The 22218-nt window shown below is 34.0% G+C and overlaps 1 protein-coding gene across 1 annotated transcript; it reads left to right on the top strand.

The window, feature by feature from the left end:
* The first annotated feature begins 7673 nt into the window (after window positions 1–7673).
* Window positions 7674–16372, top strand: ERMO2 (Sec23/Sec24 protein transport family protein). Its single transcript, XM_078300854.1, has 13 exons — window positions 7674–7863; window positions 8672–9745; window positions 10161–10299; window positions 10400–10590; window positions 10958–11065; window positions 11169–11372; window positions 12409–12640; window positions 12907–13056; window positions 13297–13453; window positions 13548–13675; window positions 14149–14471; window positions 14870–15061; window positions 15906–16372. The coding sequence occupies exons 2-13, from the start codon at window positions 8696–8698 to the stop codon at window positions 16131–16133; spliced, it is 3102 nt and encodes a 1033-aa protein (XP_078156980.1). The 5' UTR covers window positions 7674–7863; window positions 8672–8695; the 3' UTR covers window positions 16134–16372.
* The last annotated feature ends 5846 nt before the right edge of the window (window positions 16373–22218 follow it).

The raw sequence follows: 22218 nt of genomic DNA, 5'->3' as shown, positions 1-22218 counted from the left end.
GACCCTGACACTCAGTATTGGAACTATGTAGGGCTCAATCAACTGGTGAAAAAAAAAAAGAAGGTCATTAAAAGTAGTTGATTTGACTTAGGCATAGAATTGTTGAGCTGCTCAGTTAACCACGTCTCGTTAATTAGCATATATTAACCATTTGATAGCTAGAATTAGAATCAATTATTGTAATCTTTTTGCCTATATAAAGGCAAAGCTTGTACCAAATTGATCATGTGATTAATGAAAATTCTTTTGAGTATTCACTCTTATTAAACTCTTCTTGTCACCATTAATTACCATATTTATTATTGCTTCTCACATTCACCCAATTCACTAACACATATCCATAATTACTGATTACCAATCAATCGTAAGTTTCTTAACTGTACGTAATATAGTGTCATCTGTTTGAGACATCTCATTAGTCATTACATCATGCCTAGGCAATCAGTTATCATGCCAAATGCAGCATATGGCAATGTAGCACCTGCTAATTTGGGAACAATTTGACACAACAGCCTTGTTTGTTTCTTGAAAAGAAATAGGGATATCAAACTTGCAGTTACTGTGTTGTTTAAAATCTTCCCATTGTTGTACTCCGTCTAGGGACGGATCTAGGATTTGAGTAATTAAAGGGTAGGCACAAAATATTGACAAGAGTACAAAAAAAAATCGGTCAAGATCTTGACAAGCCTACTTCCATACAGGGTCTTGCCTATTAGGATTGTATTGAGATATAAGGCACATGGTCTCTATGTGAGAGGTCGTGGGTTCGAAACCCGGATGAGAGAAATCTTTTGTTGTAATAACAAGGGTATTAAATAGTTGGGTGGCTTAACCTCCAACCTTTACTAAAAAAAAATGGACTATATTGAGATATAGGTGGCCTTAAACCAGAATAAGGAGGATTTTGTTCGACACTATTAAATATGTAGAATTGAAGATCAAGATCAATCACCAAATTACATAATTAAAAAAAATTAACAAATTTTCAAATTAATCCTAATTCATAGATCGGAAAAAAAAATTAGGGCTTCATCCCTTACCAAAGAAGAATCGAAGAAGAGAAAGAGTCGAGGCCGGGAAAGGAAAAGGAGAAGTCGGGGCGGAGGACCGGCTTAGATGAAATGAGAAGTGGCGACGCAAATTGCTTTTTATTTCTCTCCTCGGGCAAGTGACGACGCAACATGCAAATCTTTTTTTTTTCTTTTTGGAGTAGTGGACTGGACCACGTCTTTTCTTTCTTTCTTTCTCGCGAATCAGATTGAGCTAGCTTTCTTTTTCACGTACGTTATTTTTTTCTGTTGGGCGGTGAATTAAATCCAGGAGTATACACAAGTATAAAATACCATTGGACCTAAAAAATAATTTAGAATTGAGGGATAGATACTTACCTACTCCGGACCTCTTTGGATCGACCGGCATATCCGGGGGCAATTATTATTAAATTTTGTGTTAAAAATAACCTTGCTGATGGGAATATACAGTAAGATTGCAATGCATCAGTCGTACTGTTCCGTTTATTTCTTACCATTACGATCATGTAATTACCTGCCGGATTTCACGTTCACAAATGATAATTTTTTCTTGTAGTTCAATCAGCAGTTTCAAATATTTCAAATTTGTTAGTATGTTTGCTAACAAAATCCAAACATGGGTTAGAGTTTAGTAGAATAGACCATATCAACCTTGTTAGATATCATCTCTTAATTCAGTAAAGCACATGCTTAACCAAACAAAATGTGCATAATTATATATGAGTTGGAGAGACACAGAAACACGCTCATATATGTTAAATCTTGATGTATAGTTTGTGATGGGACCTCAGGAGCAAATTCAGCCCATATCATTTTGGGCCTTAATTGGGCTAGCTGGTACTGGTTATATATATATATATATATATATATATTTTTTTTTTTTTTTTTTTTTTTGCTTAATACTGGTTATAATTAAGAATTGGGAAAATTGCTGGTGTGCCCATCTAAACTTTCAAAATAGCCAATATCCCCACAAATACATCATAATAACCAATATTCCCATATAAAATCAACTTTCTTTCTTCTATCCCCTTTCATTAATTTTATCTTTCATTTAATCATTTCAAAATATGAATTGACCAATATATCCTTGAACTATAACTGGAGGTGTCCACTTTATTTCTTTCTTCCTCCATTGTCTCTGTCAGCCCCATTTTCCCTCATGTTCGTCTCTCTCCCTCACGCACGATGCAAAAATTTGTATAGAGATGTTTAAATCTATCTGATAAAGTCAGATGTGAAAATACGATTCAAAAATTTAATTAGTAAGAAAATCAATTGCAAATATATTGCAACACCATTGGGATAATATTACCAAAGGCCCTACACAAGTTTCTCAAAAGCTAATACAAATCAAGTAAATTAAGCGAGATGGAGAAGAAAATCATGCCCATTTATTCTCCTTGGCCTCAGCCAACAAAATGAGGTTTCTTATGCTCATTTGTCTTGGGTTAATTTCATTCTTTAGTGTCTTTAGTAAAACAGGGTCAACTGTTCCAACAAAATAAAAAAAATGAAATACAAACTCTTGGACGCATGTGAGGAATCAAAAGCAGCTAAAATTAGTGTATATATCAAGATAAATAACAACTCTTAGTAATCACGCAAGAAACAATTTAACTTGGCAACATTTGAGATTATATTTCAATAGAGTTACCAAATCGTCCGGTGCCAGTGCATCCAAGAAAGGTACCACCCCCCCCAAAGACCGAAAGATCTTTTCATTTTATAAAGATTAGTGAAAAGAATTAGCCAATTAACGATTGTATTGTTAATCACTATATTCACATTAGCTAGACTAAAAGTGCACTAGCTAAACACTGTTAGGTCTTGTTTGAAATCTGTCAGTAATTTGCTTCTAAGTTCTAACGTTTGGAACTCCTCTAACAACACTTGTACCATTGTTGTACTTCTAGAGGGCAATCATGTACCAATACCTGTACCGGCCTTCTATATCTTTTCATTTTAAACGGGTTGTACAAGAAAGGTGAAATGAGAAGGCATTGGATTTTCTAACTAAAGGGTATTCAAGTCAATTCATATTTTAAAATGATAAAATGAAAGATAAAATAAGTGAAAGGGGATAGAAGAAAGAAAATTGAGTTTATATGGGGATGTTGGCTATTATGATGTATTTATGGGGATATTGGCTATTTTGAAAATTTAGATGGGCACACCAGCAATTTTCCCTTAAGAATTTGTCATAGACGGTCTAATGTGTACAACAGTTATATATGCTGTGATGTTATAATTACGGCCAGCGAATCGGCAGTCATCGCGTACGACGGTACGAATGTGTGTGTATTGCGGTCACTTCAGGGACCACATGGTAGTAATTTTGCTGCAAAGGCCGGGCCCCCGCGTATCCTCTGTGATATCTCATATTTTGCGCGACGACGTGTCCGGTTCTTATTCGGGGATAGCACAGGGGGGCAAGTATTACTTGAGCTTTGAGATACCTCAGAGGATGCGAATTCCCTTCACACAGCAAAGTGCCACACAGTAAACCTCCCGCTTTTAAATGAGAAAATCTCAAGTCAATGTTTGTTCTCTATTCTCCTGTGGCGGGCTTGCTACTGTTCAACAATATTAATAGCCTAAAAGGACCGCCTTAGGAAAAACTGACTGTTCGATTAAATATGGAGGGTCAAGAATGTTCAGAATCTACCTTTCTTACATCCCTGGTTGGAGGCATGCTGTGACGTAGACAGAGCAAAACATGTTAATGACAAAACAAGATTTTTAGCGTTAGCATTATGTGATTCTATGAGTTCAAGAAAGCAACCTTACAGGGATTATAAAAAATGACAAATGCAAAACAATCCAAATTATATAAAAAAAAATTATGAATGTATACAAAAGTTAAATTTGTAAGTTTTTTTTTTCTATATATTGTCTTGTTTTGTTGGTATATTGGCACCAACCGATTGATACTAGTTGGATATTGTATGATTTTCTGTTATATGAAAATCGGTGGCTAAGCCACTTCTTTCAAAAAAAAAAAAAATTTATCCATATTGCAACATTATATTTTTTTTCATGCGATCATGTTTATCTCTTTTTTATATAAAGATTGGACGATGGGAGCAAACATGATAGCAATACTATTGGAAAAATAAAATAACAAAAAAAATATAATATATTAGTGATTATGGTTTATTTTTTGGATTTATTTTAATTTTATTAATTACATTTAAAAAATATAAGGTCAGTTCATTATTATTTGTTTAAATATGATATATAGTGAGAAAAAAAAAATGTAATTTCAGTTTCTATTTCACTCATTTATCACTTTACAATAAGTATATGGTCAATTTATTATTATTTGTTTAAATATGATATACAGAATTATATTAATCTGAATTATTGCTTAGTATCAATGCACCTAACATAGTTTGATATTAACATAACATCTTTTGAAAATATTTTAATTAATTTTCCTAAAAAAATCTCTCCTGTAGTTGTCAAACCAATATTCTAAAATTTACATAGATTTTTTAAAAAATAAAATGAACAATTAATTATATTCTTATTTCAATATTAAAAAATTCTGGTTTCAATACAACCAGTACTTATTTTCTAAGATGGTGTACTAAAGTCATATGTACTTTGTCAAGTAGAGTTAGGATGTTCTTAAGTTAATCAAGCTTCTTTGTGAATTCAACTTTAAAATTTTAGATTGATTTCAAACAACGAATTCAAACTGTTGAAATCTATCTATCTTACGAGTGATGTGTAAAATTTTAAAATTTTGAACTAATTTTGTATAGAGCCAAGTAATAAAAAAAGGACCAAAAAAATGAACGCATGAAAATTAATTTATATATTTTTTTAATTTTGACTGCTTGATTTTATACTAAATTAATTTGAAAGTTTAAAAGTTTTGCATGTTAACACATGACTCCTAAGGTAGATGAGTTGAAGGGTTTGAATTCATTGTTTAAAGTCAATATGATAGATTTTAAAGTTGAGTAAAGAGACTCGGTAAACTTAAGAAAACGCTAATTCTACTCTGTCATTATTTGAAAATTTAGTTCATAATTCACACACGTGGCTGAGCATCATTGGTGGACAAAATATAGTCATTTTTCTCTTGGTCGACAGTTAGCTAGGCTTTTCCTCAAAAAAAAAAAAAAACAGTTAGCTAGGCCCTATAAATAATGTGCCTTTATATATTGTATATGAATTCGTATTAACGGATGATTTATCACAGCAATTGAATTTTGTAAATTATTATTTTTCAATTTTTTATGAAAGCGATCCGTAGCAAAGCATGAACATATATAATAAGTAGAGAAATTTAGATATATGTCCATCATAACTTCATCAATTAGATATTTACCCATCAAAACTTTAAATTTAGTTATTTCCCCATTCAAACTTGTTCAATTTATTTATATCCCCATTTTATGATTTAATCAATTAAAACATTAATTAAGTCTCATAAAAATAAAAGGACATTTTTACCCTCATCCCTTCATTCTGTTTGCTAATTACCGGTCCTCTCATTGTTTGAATGAAGAAAGGACGCTCTCTTGATCCTTCTCATTTCTCTTTTTCTCCATGGTACTTAGTTATTTTGAAAGGACACTTCAAGGCATTCAGCTGCAATTGTCATACATTTGAATTTTTTAGCACTCTGGGTTTTGCATTAAAGAAAAACTTATCTTGGGAAGTTGTATGTCATTGAGGAAAAACATTAATTTCCATAATTTACAATAGGAAACTTCTTTGATGGAAAAGAGAAGAGCGTTGTTTATAGTATCAACATTTCACAATGATTGGTTACATACGAAAGAAATTTCTGCAAGTATTCAGTACATAACTCTACGGTATAGGATGCCCTGCAATACTCTCAGCCGGATCAAAGTCACATAAGTGCTTATTTAGAACATTGTGTGTGTGTGTGGGGGGGGGGGGGGGGGGGGGGGGGGGGTCTATTTTGAGATTCAGGACAAACTGAAAGGAACAACTCAGATCTTATTGTACTCTAGTGCGGTATTGTACAATAACTACATTATATGAAAATATGATTAGAAATATAATATAATAACAATATGAAATTAAATCAAATGAAAATTGTTAAACATAACAGACACTACAACATTAGGCTAAAACAATGCTGAAAACTTCTTCTGCGCTGTTTATTCAACAAGTCTTTTGTACTGTATGAGGCCATGAGGGTATGTTTTGATAATCAAAGAAATATTGTTATTCAGGTTACTATGTTAATATAGTGCATTTTAATGCTGAAAACTTCTCTGTTTTTACTCATGATATATGGTTCTTGTAATGGTACGTACAAAACACTTTAATGCATTCATTGCCTGAGAGATCATGTAATTAAATTAAAAAACATAATAACTAAAATACAGTAGTGAGAGATAAAGAGCTGACAAGGGTTAAGTGAGCGTCATTTCTTCATTCAAACGATCAAAATTTTCACTACTCGTTATTGAGAAATGATAGGACCGGTTGCTAACAAAGGGAAGGAAGGGACAAGGACAAAAATGTCATTTTACTCTTTTTATCAGTATTAATTAGTGTTTTTAATTAATTAATCACAAAATGGGGATATAAATAAAATGAATGGATTTGAATGGGGAAATAACTAAATTTAAAGTTTTGATGGGTAAATATCTAATTGATGAAGTTATGATGGGCATATATCTAGATTTCTTTAATAAGTATTATATTCATGCTTTTCTCAATGTTTTATTTCACCTTGTATAATAAATCTTGCAATTGTTATATCAGTATATGCTTTCAATTGCCACATTAGCATGACAGTTGCAATATCAATTGAAGGAATATAAAACAATTGGCAATTTAATTTGCTAATTATATGAATTCAACAATTTGAAATTGACGAAATTGAAAGGACAAAATAGTGTGCATTATTTAAGGAATAATTGCTAGAGTTTCTCACATGAGTGAGTCTATGGTACTATGCATATCACGGGTTGTTACTGTGCTACGGCTCTATATTCGAGTTTTCAGATCCTAACAGTCGATCCGAACCGTTTATCTTGTTCTCCATATTAATATGTGTTTGGAGACCAAATTTTACATTTTTTGAAAAATTTTTACTATTTTTTTTAGATATTTAGAAAATCACTTGATCTGAAAATTATGGATCATCCAAAAACAGTGATTTTCAATAAATCTAAACAAATAGTAAAAAAAATTCAAATAATGTAAAATTTGGTCTCCAAACACATATTAATATGGAGAACAAGATGAACGGTTCGGATTGACCGTTAGGATTTGAAAACTCGAATATAGAGCCGTAGCACAGTAACAAATCGTAATATGCATAGTAGCATAGACTCACTCTTCTCACATAATCAAACTTTTGTATTGATTTTGTTTTAGAGCTATTTTGCTATTCTGATTTACATGCTCTCAATTTTTTGTACAAATAATGAACCCTCAGATCTGAAATACATGACTCAGATCTTTTGTCAAACTGTATCATTTCAATGCCATTAAAGAGGATCCACACCTATTTATCTCACCAGAGCAGATTTGGCTCATGCAGCGCACAAACCTTTTGCAGTGATGTTTCAATTTTATAGTCCGTGCGCTGCATTAAGGTAAAACTACTCTGTTAAAATACTCACCCCAGCTTCTTAGTGGTCTAATTTACCCCCATCTCTCTTCCAAATTTACTTCTCTCTCTCTCTCTCTCCAGTCTCAATTTGTCCTTTGGGGCTCCTCTCTTTCTCCGCCACCGCTGCGAGCCCCAGCGACGCCATCTCTCGATCCGATCGGATCCTAGGCCTTATTGGATTCAACCTCTCGGATCCGCTTCGGATCTGCAGCTCCGCAGGTACTCCTCTTCTCCCCGCTTGCGTCTCTCCATGCCCAAATCGTTTGTAGTAAATGAGTTGTTATATGAAGTTGTATGTTATACTTGGTTTATGAGAATCTCTCCGCAGTGATGATTTCATCAAATGTTTCTCGAAAGTTGTCGTTCTTAATTGATGTAAAATTTGTTTTTAAGGGAAAGTCGGATGAATTGCTAAGACTTCAAATTTACTTCCTTTTGGATAAGTTGAATAGAAAATGATACGATAAGATGCAAAGTAGATTCTTTCTTTCTTGATCATTCTTGGATTTCTTTGAATTTTAGAAACCTGTTGCCTATTGTCTGAAGTAATGATTGTATGTAGGTTGCTTTCTTAGTGGGTTTATATTGTGGAATTTGAAAGGTATTGACAAATCTGGTAGAATTTTATATGCACACACTCTACTCTATGCAACCGTGATGGTGAGTATCAGTTGTAGTATCATACCTTGTATCTTTACTGATTCAAGCAGTACATCTTCACTGTCATGAGATACTAAATCATATCATTTAGTAATAGTATGCATGTGGCACTTGTAGGTTACCCGATTTGTACCAAATCGGCATTCCACCAGCAATATATTGTTTTTTAATTGGGTTTTAGAATTAACTGATGCCCAGCCTTGACTAATCCTGTTAGTGAGATCATAGAATTGTAGTTTAAACTTAGCTTATTCTGGAGTTCATTATGTCTTGTACTAATATGTAAATTTCATGTTTTCATAACTAAATTTTCATTTTCATTTTGAAACAAAATTAACTGACAAAAGCATTTGGTTTAATTTAATAGGAAGAAACATCACAAATAGCTAAAATGCAACTGCCTACTGGAAATGAAAGACCATCTATGTACTCTACTAGACCCTTAACCCCTGGTACATCCACCCCTCAAGCGACCCCACCACCGAGTTTTGCATCATCTGCCATCCCGGCTCCACCTTTTGCAACCACCAATGCTCCTGTTCCGGGACCGGGATTCCAATCCAGAGCTCCATTCTCATCTAATCCACCCGCTCCAGGATTACAATCTCCCTTTGTATCTGGTCAACCTGTTAATCGGTCTTCTCCATTTGCTACCGTTGGGCCCACTTCTGGTGTTGGGCCAACTACATCTCCACCAATAAGATTTAATGGGCCATCGGCTGTTGGGCCTTCACCGACGCCTACTTACCAGCAACCAGAAGTTCCGAGATTTCCGTCTCCATCACAACCAGTCACTCCGCTGCAGAGCTCTTACATGCGGGGCCCACCACAACCCCCTCTCCAGTCTGTTCCAATGGGGTCACCGCCCACCCAAATAGGCAATCAGTTCGCCATGAGATCCAAGGCGCCACCCCCACCGCCATCAGCATCCATAAGTGCGCTAGCTCAGCAGCAAGGGCAGGGATTTACCAATGTAAACCAGCAACGCCCCATGTACCATCCTCCGCCTCCTCCGCTACCTAGCCAGATGCAGTTCCCTGGTGTGGGGTCTTCGGTGGGCCCACAGGGTCAGATGCAGTTTCCTCGTTCGGGACCCACAATGATGGCTCCTCCACAAGTGCAATTCCCTACTGTGGGGTCTCAAGTGGGTCCACCAATGGGTTCGACTGGTGCCATGCACAGCCTGGTTGAGGAGTTCCAGTCCCTGTCAGTGGGGGCCGTTCCCGGTTCGGTTGACTCAGGTATTGACCCAAAGACACTGCCGAGGCCACTACAAGGGGATGAAGAGCCGACTAGAATTATGGAATCGTACCCATTGAATTGCCATCCGAGATATTTCAGGTTGACAACACATGCCATACCCAACTCCCAATCTCTACTGTCCAGGTGGCATTTGCCCCTTGGTGCTGTGGTTCATCCTTTGGCCGAATCTCCTGATGGGGTAATACTCCTTTTCTTATATTTGTGGTTGTCTACTTTTTAGTTATCTACTTGGCTATTGCAATTTTATCTTTAGCCCAAATTTAAAAGCACAAACCATCGAGATATTTGATTTATTGCCCACAAAACATAGCAAATGCCATGCATATAGCCCTTGAGAGCATGATGAGCATCCTACTTTCCCCAATTTATTCCGACATGCTGTCAAATTTAATCCCTTCCCGGTTGTTTACCTTTACGAGAGGAATAAGAATGGAAACTTTGAACTAGCTTTTGGTTAAGTTAATTAGGTCTGAGGGCATGAATGATGATATAATGATTTCTCTTTATTTCAGTATGTGCATCACATGTTGATTATGTGGAACACGCATGGAAATATTTGTCTGTTTATTTATACTTGTTAAAATTTTGGTTAGGAGGAGGTGCCAGTAATAAACTTTGGAAATGCTGGTGTAATAAGGTGTCGCAGATGTAGAACATATATTAACCCATACGTGACGTTTGCGGATTCAGGCAGGAAATGGAGATGCAATCTTTGTCAATTGCTCAATGATGGTAAGCCCTCATTGCCATTCAGCAAGAAAATGTTTTCTAATTTGCTGCCGTGAACCTAAAAGTAATGTTTTTTTTCTTTTTTCTTTTTCTGTTGTGGCAGTCCCTGCGGAGTATTTTTGTGCACTGGATGCAAGTGGCAAGAGATATGATGCAGATCAACGGCCAGAGCTCAATAAAGGCACTGTCGATTTTCAGGCCCCAGCTGAGTACATGGTGCGGCCGCCTATGCCCCCCTGTTATTTCTTCCTTATAGATGTTTCTCTAGCCTCTGCACAATGTGGCTTACTAGAGGTATTCTCTCTCTCTCTCTCTACTCTCTCTATCTCCCAAAAATTAGATGGTCTAACCACCGGGGACTTTTGCAAAACATAAATACTCTCTATTTATCAAACTTTTGCACAGAACACTCATGACTATCACTGGCACTTTTGTTCTCTGAAATAAATCTGTCGTAGTCCTCTTTTTCTTGGTTATATTGTTCAAGACCTACCTCTAATCACTTATTTATAGAGAACAAAAATGAATTAAACAGTGTTTTGGTGCAATTATAATGGAAGGTCTCTATTAATCCAAGAAAACAACTATTTTTTGGGATAAATGATGGATCAAATATGCTTTAAACATTATATTTCATTTGTAAGTATTCTGTTATTTTCAGGTGGTTGGGAAGACTATAAAATCATGTCTTGACGAACTACCTGGATCCCCAAGGACTCAGATCGGCTTCATAACCTTTGATAGCACCTTACACTTCCATAACCTCAAGGCATTTTTCTATTCTCTATACCACTTTTAATTTTCTTCTATGTATTGTATGAAATTTTCATACATTAAACGACTTTGTGTGTTTGTTGTATGTTTGTTTACAGTCATCACTGACACAGCCTCAGATGATGGTGGTACCAGACCTTGATGACTTGTTCTTGCCTCTACCTGATGACCTGCTCGTGAATTTATCTGATTCGAGACATGTCGTTGACTCATTTTTAGACTGCCTCCCGTCCATGTTCCAAGAAAACCCTAATGTTGAATCTGCTACAGGCCCTGCCCTCAAAGCTGCTTACATGGTCATGGTATGCATTATTTTTCTTCAATTTTTTACAAGCTTAATTCGCTGTACTATTAATAGAGTGTGTATGTTGCATTATGCCATGTTGAGTGAGGCTATGGTACCTAAAACATACATATTACATTATGGCCTTCACTATGGACTCATATCTCCATTATGAAAGTCCAAACAGTCGATCTGAACCGTTCAACATGATCTTTATATGAAAATGTACATGCATACCAAATTTTACATTTTTTAGAATTTTTTACTATTTGTTTAGATAGGTAGAAAATCACTTGATCTGAAGATTCTGGAGCACCCAAAGCAGTGATTTTCTACTTATCTTAAAAAATAGTAAAAAAATGTAAATATGCTCTCCAAGCATATTTTCATATAAATATCATGTTTAATGGTTCGGATCAACTGGTTGCACTTTTAAAATAGTGATATGGATCCATAGCATGGGTCGATCCGTATATGCATATTACCATAGCCTCACTCATCCATGTTTGCATATAGGACCTCCACTGTATCAAAATTCATAGAACAATACCCCTCCACAGTTGGTAAACAAAAATAAACCCTCTATTCTGTTTTGCAAACTATTGTTAGATTTTTTTTGCATGATGGTCTTTTTTGCAAACTATTGTTAGATTTTTTTTTTGTCATTTTGTTTTGCATTTGCAAGTTCTTAAAGCATATTGTACTAGAGAATTAAGCAATTTAATCATAAATTCTATTAGTGAAGACATCATCATTTCGGGATATACTGATAGAATTAATATGTATGTTTTGTTGAGAACATGGTACCTAATTTCTTGAATGATAAAAATAATGAGAATATTTTTATATTTCATAATAAAATTAACTACATTAATAGGAAATAATGAGTTACCTAAGTTCATTCTTTGTTGACAACTGGTATCTCTTTTTCTTTCAAAGTACCCTTTTGCAAATTTGGCATACATAATGATCTTTTTGCAAAATTTTGTTAGATTTTTTCGTCTTTTTATTTTTTATTTTTTTTCATTACGGTGGACCTTGGACTTCTCTTTCAGAGTCAAATAGGAGGAAAACTTGTGGTATTTCAAAGCAACTTGCCATCTATCGGAGTTGGCCGGCTTAGACTCAGAGGGGATGAGGTACGGGCATATGGTACCGACAAGGAGCACATCTTAAGAATACCTGAAGACCCCTTTTACAAACAAATGGCGGCAGAATTTACCAAAAATCAGATATCAGTCGACATATTTGCTTTCAGCAACAAGTATTGCGACATTGCTTCTCTCGGTGAGTGCTCTTTTTATATGTTTTTTTTTAAAAGAAATTAAAAGCCACTATTTTGCTGTGCAAAGATATCCAAGCATTTTAGATCTAAACAATGGTGAAGTCAGGCAAATAATGTATTGTAGTTCAGTTTGGTGTTTAGGAAATTGGAAACATAGTATTGTTGCAGTAAATTTTTGGATATTTATTATTTAGGTGAATTTACACATAACATTGGAGTTAAGCATCTTTTCTGTTTTTATTAAAAACATTTTATTTGGTTTTGTCAGGTATACTAGCGAAATATACCGGTGGCCAGGTTTATTACTACCCTTCTTTCCTTGCATCTACGCACGGAGAAAAACTACAATATGAGTTGGCCCGTAACCTGACAAGGGAAACTGCTTGGGAGGCTGTCATGCGTATAAGATGTGGCAAAGGTTTGACTATATATATCTAATAATCTTGTTATTTCATTTCTACTTATTGAAGGTTTCTTTTGCAAATTGTTCCTAGTAGTCTGCTATATCCTTAAATGATCCTAAAAGTAACAGTAATAACTGCCAGGGAAGGAAAATTGCTGTATTCTAGAATGTGACAAAAAGCTTGTGTAATTTACAAAGAAACTTTATGCAGTACATATGTAAACCCTATTCTTCTGTTGTAATTTATTTTTTCAGGGGTGAGGTTCTCAGCTTATCACGGGCACTTCATGCTAAGGTCAACAGATTTATTAGCCTTACCGGCTGTTGACTGCGATAAAGCATTTGCCATGCAATTAAATCTTGAGGATACCCTAATGACTACTCAAACCGTCTATTTCCAAGTTGCACTACTGTATCCTTTGATCGATCTCTTTTCCTTAACTGTTATATATTGTTATAGCCATAGTATATTGTGCTATTGTGGGGTCCTTATATTAAAATTATAGATACACATCCTCTTCTGGTGAAAGACGAATCAGGGTACACACTGCTGCAGCACCTGTGGTACCTGACCTGGGAGAGATGTACCGCCAAGCTGATACTGGAGCTGTTGTCTCTGTACTAAGTAGAACCGGTTAGTTGTATAAAACCATTCTCCTTATTGCATTTCTGTTCTTGTCTGTGTAGATAAAGGAAATTTGTTGTTTCTAGTTTGTAATGTTTTTTTGTTGAACCAATTAATGATAAAAATTGTCAAGGATCAATCATAATCTTTATTTTTGTCACTGGTACCATACAAAATTGTACAGATTTACCATGTGACCATGTTGTCCTGTTTTATGTGACATTTTTTAAGGTAAATATCAATTTTCTGAGGTAAATATCCCATTACAAAAAGTTTAGTGTGTATGCATGCAAAAGGTACATCAACTTACCTTATAAAAAGATCTTACATTTGAAGCAATTCTACCAAGAAACAATACAGTCAAATTTGAACACTTCGAAAAGATCCTTTCTAGAAGTATTGCTGTTTACCTTATAAAAATTCCTATTTCAATTTACCTTATAAAAAAAAACATTACTGTTTACCTAATTTTCTAAATTCAGCGGTGGAAACAACACTATCAAGCAAGCTAGAGGATGCGCGTCAGATGATACAGTTGAAGCTGGTGAAGAGCTTCAAAGAGTACCGCAACCTCTACGCAGTACAACACCGACTCAGTGGCCGACTCGTCTTTCCTGACTCATTAAAGTACCTACCCCTCTACACCCTCGCCCTCTGCAAGTCGTTGGCCCTACGCGGTGGCTACGCAGACATGTCACTGGATGAGAGGTGTACAGCCGGGTTCACTATGATGGTGCTCCCTATTGCCGGCACTCTCCAGCTTCTCTACCCTGCCTTATATCGTATGGATGAGCTCTTGACCAAGGTTATTATTTTTCTATTTTACTTTGCTTTACTCTTGGGATCTTTTGCGAAATACGTCCATATTTTAAGCATTCTCGCAAATATCTCCTGTATTGACAGTAAGAACCTTTTTTTTTTGTTATTTATGGACACTTTGCTGTTTATACTAAGGTTAATTAAAGTAAAAGATGACTCGTATTTTAAGCATTCTTGCAAACTCGAGTAAATAATTTCATAAAAAATTCATATGACATTGTAACCTAGATAAAATGAACTAAATGCAAGTACTCTTTTTGGCCGTTTTATTTTTGTGTTTGGATATAAGGTTAATTGAGTAACTAGACTGCCCAGTACAGCTACTTTAAAAAACTGTGTAGTTACAAAAAAAATAAAGACTAATTTGATCTTTTATTTCTGCAGCCCTTAGAGAAGGAAAATATAAACAAGTTAATGGCACAAGTGCCCCTGACAGTACAATGCTTAGACACAAGAGGCCTTTATCTCTTGAATAATGGTTTGAGTTTTGTTCTGTGGCTTGGAAGGATGTTGTCTCCTGACCTTATTACCAGTCTACTTGGAGTTAATGTTGCCAACTTCCCTGATCTCTCTAAGGTATTGTACCGTCCATTTAGTTTAGCTTTTTTTTCACATTTTTTTGAATTATTGTTTGCCAATGAAAGTTCAACTCTCAATTCCGTCCCTTTGGTTTATTACGACTTCAACTGCATGGCCATTATACAGTTACGGGTACTTTTTTGCACCTAAAATGGTTTATTGGATCCTTTTTTTTATCTTAATATCTCTTTGCTTGGGCTTCTACCCTATTGTCTGTTTGTTGTTATATCGTATCCCATTTCAGCATTGGACCACCAATTAGCTGTTTTTATTTTTATTTTATTAAATTGACTGGTCCTGGTGGTTATAGCAAGTGAGATATCATGTTATTTTTTCCTGTTCAAATGAAATAGGGAATGTTGAATATCACCAAACTACCATATTTGCTAATAATTAACTATTTATATTTGAGTGAGGCTATGATGCTATGCATAGTGCAAATTGGTCTGTACTATGAATCAATATCTCCATTTTCAAAGCCCAAACAGTTGATGTGAATAGTTTGACATGATCTCCTTGTAGAAGTGTATTTGCGAACTAAATTTTACATTTTTTTAGAATTTTTTTTACTATGATTTTAGATAGAAAATCACTACTTTTGAATGGTCTAGAATCTTTGGATCAAGTGATTTTCTACCTATTTAAAAAAAATAGTAAATTTTTTTTACAAAAAATATAAAATTTGATCTACAATTACATTTTCATATGAAGATCATGTTGAACGGACCAAATTGACTGTTTGGACTTATGCGCTATATAGTACTAACCAAATATCACACTCTTTATATTTTTTTATAAAATTGTCATCCTAAGCAACTAACCAAATATCACACATTTTCAGTTGCATTTGAATGAAAATGGAAGCGAACTATCCAAAAAACTTGCAAAGGTAATAAAAACATTGAGGGAGAAAAATCCTTCGTGTCACCAATTAGTAAACATAATAAGACAAGGAGAGCAACCAAGAGAAGGATTCATGCTTCTCTCCAACCTCATTGAAGATCAATCTGGTGGGGCCCCAAGTTATGTTGATTGGGTTCTCCAAGTTCACCGCCAAACTCAGGGTTAGAGAAATGACACGAAACATGTTGTGTTGTTGGTTTCAGTTTTTGTGTGTAATGAGAAGATTCCAATTTTTTGTATGACATTAATTTTGCCTTTTCTTGAAATTTATTCCCCCCCTTGTAACTTCGCTAAACATTCCTGATGATTTGCTTTCTTTTTCTTGTAGCAATAAGTTAGCATTGCACTGCTGTAGATTATTTATAAGAAATTTAGAGATAGATAATGGTCTTCTACTTTGTTTTATTTTGAATGTCATTTCAAACTTGTAATGTGCAATATAAAAGGATCCACTCATTCTCTTCCTTTAGTTTTTTGTTTTTTTTTTTTGTTTGTGACACTTGATTAATTTGCTCCTTTATAATGGGATTTTATGTGTAGAAACCAAAAAAAAAAAATAATGCAGTGTAGGTGTAGGTGTAGCGTGCCATCCTGATCTGACACATCTTTGCAGATTCAATTATTAAAGGAGATTGGGACCATTTGAAAAGGAAATATCAGACGGTTTATTTGTCTGTATGCTATGAAGCAGGTTATTTGTAAGACTTATCTAGCATTGACACGGTCGGAGGTGTCCGACACGATACGGACAACCATAGCATTTACAAAGAATCATGTCGTTTAGTTGGACATGTAGCACAAAAGAAAATTGTTCCAGTGGCTAGTGCTCTATCCTCCTTGCATGAAGTAGCTGAGTAGGCACAAGTAGACGTGTGATCCAAAATAATATAGAATGTCAGACACTGACTCTGAGCATGTGTTAAGTGTCTTTGGCATTGTACATGGATGCTGTTAATTTTTTGGTGTCAGTGTGTAAAATATAGTATGCAGACACCGTTGGAATTCTACTCAATAATGCTTGTTGTAGTCTTGTTTCGTGAGTGAGGCTATGCTACTTTGCAATGTGAAAATGTACTTGCTATGATTTCTTTGATTTCTTTTGCGAAGAAATCGTATTTACTGTACTGAAAATGTACTTGTAGTAAATTTAACGCTACTTTATTCCATTCTTACTATGAATTCATATCTTAATTTTCAAAAATTCAAATAATCGATATGAACCATTTAACATGATCAACAACAACAACAACAACCAAACTTTTCGTCCCAAACAAGTTGGGATAGGCTAGAAATTAAATGAAACTCAATCACAATTATAAAATAAAAATAAGTAGTAATAAAGTACTAATAAAAATAAAAATCAAAGTAAAAGTGACAGTGACAGTGAAAGTAATAATACTAATAATAATATTAGCTATATTCTATCTAAATTATCAATTATAGAGGTCAAAAGTTCTAAACTTACATCCTTGACTCCAAATTTCTAGTCCTATAATCTAAGATTTATAATATTATTCCTTAATAATTCCTAACTACTAGGTCATGATTCAAGTATGTAGAGACCAAATTATACATTTTAAGAATATTTTTAAAGAGGACAGAAACAGAAATATTACCTATGGAGAACCCAATTATGGTGCAAGTATATGGTTCCTTCAAGTAGCTGAAGCATCAAACACTTAACTTCGCTCTGGCTGTAAGGCTGTTTCATTGTCTCTATTTCCCCTTTATTTTTTTAAACAAGGAGAAAATCAACTGATCTATTTCTGGACCATTCAAACGTAGTAAATTTCTACCTATCTGAAAAGTAGTAAAAAAAATCTGGTATGCAGTATATTTTGATACAAGAAAATGTTGAGTGATTTGGATCGATTGTTTGAACTTAAAAAACAGAGATATGGACCAGTGGACCCATAGTACATAGCCTCAAATATTGATAATTTTTTTCTTTTTGATTTGGAGTGTAATTTCGAGCCTTCATTTGATCTTACTGATCATTTTTTTTAACCCAAAAAGAACTTTGGTTAAATGGAATAATAATGGAATGGAGCTTTTACTTGGCCTATAATTCAAAAGAAGTCACTGGAAGCTCCTTTTTTTTCTCTCTCTTTTTCTTTTGGGAAAATTGGTTATTTGAAGGTTAGAGTGGCGTTATTACAATTTCAAATTTCGGAATGGAATTTTTCAAATTTGAAGATTTTGGAATGACAAATAACCAATTTTCCCTATTCTTTTAGGTCATTGCTGCATTATGAGTGTTCAAATTAAGCAAAGAGCAAGAGCAGATTGAAAGGACACTACTAAAGGGGAAATTTTATGCTACTCGACAAAAACTGAAACCAACAACATAATCAAGCAGTTCTCTTGTCAGTGTCATTAGTCACACTGCGCATGCCAAATAACTAAAGAAAAAAGATCCATTTTGGATAAGTAAGCACATCTGTTGGTATCATATGATAGCAACATAATCAAATAATGATTACTAATAAAGAAGTAGCAAATTAGCTATGTATGTACATAAACATTTATAATATTTTCATCTACTTTAGTACATGCTTTGCTTGTGAAGAAAACTGAATGTATCAAGTTAGTTGCAGTAGATAAATTTTAGTTCATGCTTTTCTTGTGAATAAAGCAGAATGGATCAAATTAGTTGTAAAATAAAATTCACAGCATGCATTGTTTGTGAAAAAAACAAAGAAAATAATGATTCAGAATACTATTGGTAGAAGCTCAGAATTTAGAATATTAGTGACAAAGCAAGGGACAATTTAGCACTGGAATCCTCACAGTCACGTAGAAAAGCTCTATTTTTTATTTTTATCATTTTGGGACATTGATTTGGGTCAATTGTACTTTGGATTGGATACTGCTGTCTTGACATCTGACAGTTCCTATGCACCTCTGTAAAGTGCAATGCAAAGCAGATCATGTAATTATTATTCATGTGATGAGGCACTGCAAAGTGCAAACGCCACAGTATCTGACAAATTACTGTATATGCTTCCTCTCTCCATGCTGAGTCGAATCAGTATCACCCCGGGTACCTGAGGTTTAAGTTATAAATCCGAACTGTTGAAAGTTATAAATCCAAACCGTTCTTTCAACGTGACACAAATCTCAAAGGAGACCCCTACCGTATCAATAGTGTCCAAATTGAGTTTGAGCTAGCTGGGATTAATCTACGCCGTCCGTTATTTTCAATTGTACCTCAAGTAGCTGGGGGGACATGGACTCTACTGAGTCCGCATTGTCTGCATTAACTCAAAAGAGCATTTTTGAGTTAACGCATATCGATCGTCTGATTTTAAACGGAACCAATCCGATTACAGTCTATAATTCAGGGGCTCTTTAATATTAGTGTAGATCTAATTTGCATGGATCTTAAAGCGGATCGGATGTTCCAGATACATTAACTCAAAAGATATTTTTTGAGTTAATGCAGACGATGCGAATTCCCCCTTGCTTGGCTTTGAGTTTGTACCTTACCTTTTTCTCTAGGGATTTATGTCAGTTCTCTGACAATTATTCAGAGGATGTTTGGATGTGAGCTCGATAAATATTCAATAAACTAAGTATTTTTCTTTAAGAAAAATGCATTCAATTAATGTCTCATTTTTTCTAGTGGATCATGGTTTTACGGCAATGTTTTTTTTAATTATTATTCAGTTTTAACTCAAAATGATTTGCAATACGTTTTCTTTTTTTAATACTAAAATATGATAGATACTAGTGATTAGGTAGAACATGATATCCGTTGAGACTTCATAATATGAAATATGCGTTGCTTGATTTGTTATATGTAGTTAGTTTCATTCACTACAATTTCAAAAGCTTTTGTATTTTTGTAATTTTTTTTTACCTCTAGAGCTCAAGATTTATGTCATATGTATATCTGCTTGATGTAGAAATTGAATATTTCATATCTTTCATTATAAAATGTCTGACATACTAATCATTATTCTGTTAATTAATAGTATTTCGAAAATATGGATATCTAACACAGTTACAGTAGAAGCACAATTTTTTTTTTCTATTTACTTTAAAGAGATCAAGATATGCATGAATGACCAAGATTATGTAACAAACGATGTTGAAACAACTCAATGATATTATTTAGGAACCTTGTGTTGCTCCCGTTAACATGCATTTACTTTAGAGTCTGGCTAGTATGAAATTAACTTTAAAATTGATTGAATAGACTTCAAACGACTAATTCAAACCGTTTAAACCAATTTACTTTATGAGTGATGCGTTTACATGCAATTTTTTTTATATATTTTCGAGTTATTTTAGTATCAAATCAAGCGGTAAAAATATTGAAAAATGAATGTATTAAAATTAACTTAAAAACTCACACATTTGACCACTTGACTTGATATGAAATAAATTCAAAAGGTTATAAATTTTATATGTAGACGCGCAACTAATTAAGTAGATCGGTTTGAACGGTTTGAATTCACGGTTTGAAGTCAATTCAATAGGTTTTGGAGTTGTTGTTATATAGACTACAATGACACTGATGTTATACTAACCAGACTCTTTACTTTAGTATCATATATTTTATTATTAGTTCTTTTATGCGAATATATTTTATTTTCAATTAACTACCATGAAACTATAATATTTCACTTCTTTAAATAAACAAGTATTTCTTTCATGTCTATGTTTCCAATTCATTTTAGTAAAGTTAATAATATTTGGTGACAATTGTAAACGGGCCGGAGATAGATTGGGAAGGTAAACGGGAGATGCATAGCAGTTCTCTAACCAGGCCATTTTTTGTAACGCTCCTTCGTTTCCATTGGATTTGGATAGTATAGATAAACACTCGATCGCAACCACTGAAAACCCCCCCTTTCTCTACTTTGGCACCTTTTCCTTTGATTATATATTTTCCACCAACATATATATTTAAAAAAGTGTACTACTTGACATAATAAAAAAATGTTTTGGATCAGGTTAGAATTGGTGCATTGGTATAATCATCTTTAAATGGTGTATACTATACATAAACAAAAAAGATAAAGAAAAAGAAAAAGAAAATGGTTAAGTTTTTGGTATAATATACACTCACGTATGCATTTATCAATAGCCGTGTTATATTTTAAAAGTATGCATTGGTAATTTGGTATAATCATCTTTACATGGTGTGTACTGTACATAAACACAAAAAAGAAAGAAAAAAGACGGTTAAATCAGTCTGATTTATGCTATTTAGTTTTGCATTCAGTAATAGTCTTTTTATGTTTGTGCTAAAAGTTAACACCCAAATCTATTACAATAAAGGTCTCTGCATGTGAAATGTGATTTATGGTTCAATAGATTTTAAAATAAAAATTGAAGATATTGTTGGTCTGGAGCCCAGATATCTTAGTCCAATGGGCTTAGCACATTCTAAGCATTTTTTTGCAAGATAATTAACCAAATTAATTAGGGTTTTCACTCAATCTCTTGCCCCTAGAGCAAATTTAAACTGTCATAGTAATTAAATTGAACCAATGTGTCATGGATTCTAAAAAGAGAATAAGAAGCTTGGGGCAATATAAAATATCAAATAGACATATAGTTTACATGTGGTGTAGGTTTCATTTTGAAGATATGATGACTTGGTTCTCGTGGCCATGTCCAGCCAAATTTATTTCTATGAAAATTCGGACTTATAACTTCCCTGTAGCTCAAAACATTTGAGCTGGTGAATGGTTTTGAAACGAAAACCGGAAATAGAAAAAAGAAAGAAATACAATAAAAACAAAAATATTTCTAAGCGAATGTTGATGCTCTGAGAATTTCATCTGCTCAATTACTTCGTCCACCAATTGTTGTATCTCTTTATATGTGTCTCAAAAGATTCGTGCACATCTTTCTCGCCATATTACAAATTGTGTTATCTATAGTATTGCTCTTTCCTTATATTGCATCTATTACAGATTTACATATGATGTATTTCTTAATTCTTTGAGAAGATGAACTAATTAACTCAACCTATTGAGTTTGCATACATAAATGTTGTGTGGTAAATTGCATATATTACTGATGATGTGTTTTGTAATTTGTACGATCCCACTTTTATCAAATACCACAACTCTGTATAACAACCACATATATATAGATAGCATTGCAGGAAACCCTATAGAAAAAAATTAATTATGCTAACACTATATTTTTTTAATATTCAAGTTGTACTAGGACTAATGTGCAAAAGAAGTTCCTCATCTCTTTAAATTCATCAGACATGCATGTTGTTTTAC

Source organism: Carex rostrata, chromosome 4 (assembly GCF_964058835.1).
Source record: "Carex rostrata chromosome 4, lpCarRost1.2, whole genome shotgun sequence".
Classification (NCBI taxonomy): domain Eukaryota; kingdom Viridiplantae; phylum Streptophyta; class Magnoliopsida; order Poales; family Cyperaceae; genus Carex; species Carex rostrata.
The sequence above is the reverse complement of the archived record's forward strand: the minus strand, read 5'-3'. Positions and strand labels throughout refer to the sequence as shown.

Bases quoted from the DNA above. Each gene is read 5' to 3' on its own strand.
- ERMO2 (XM_078300854.1), top strand. From the start codon at position 8,696: ATGCAACTGCCTACTGGAAATGAAAGACCATCTATGTACTCTACTAGA. The intron at 10,591-10,957 runs GTATTCTCTCTC...TGTTATTTTCAG, and splicing joins CACAATGTGGCTTACTAGAG to GTGGTTGGGAAGACTATAAA. The intron at 11,373-12,408 runs GTATGCATTATT...CTTCTCTTTCAG, and splicing joins AAGCTGCTTACATGGTCATG to AGTCAAATAGGAGGAAAACT.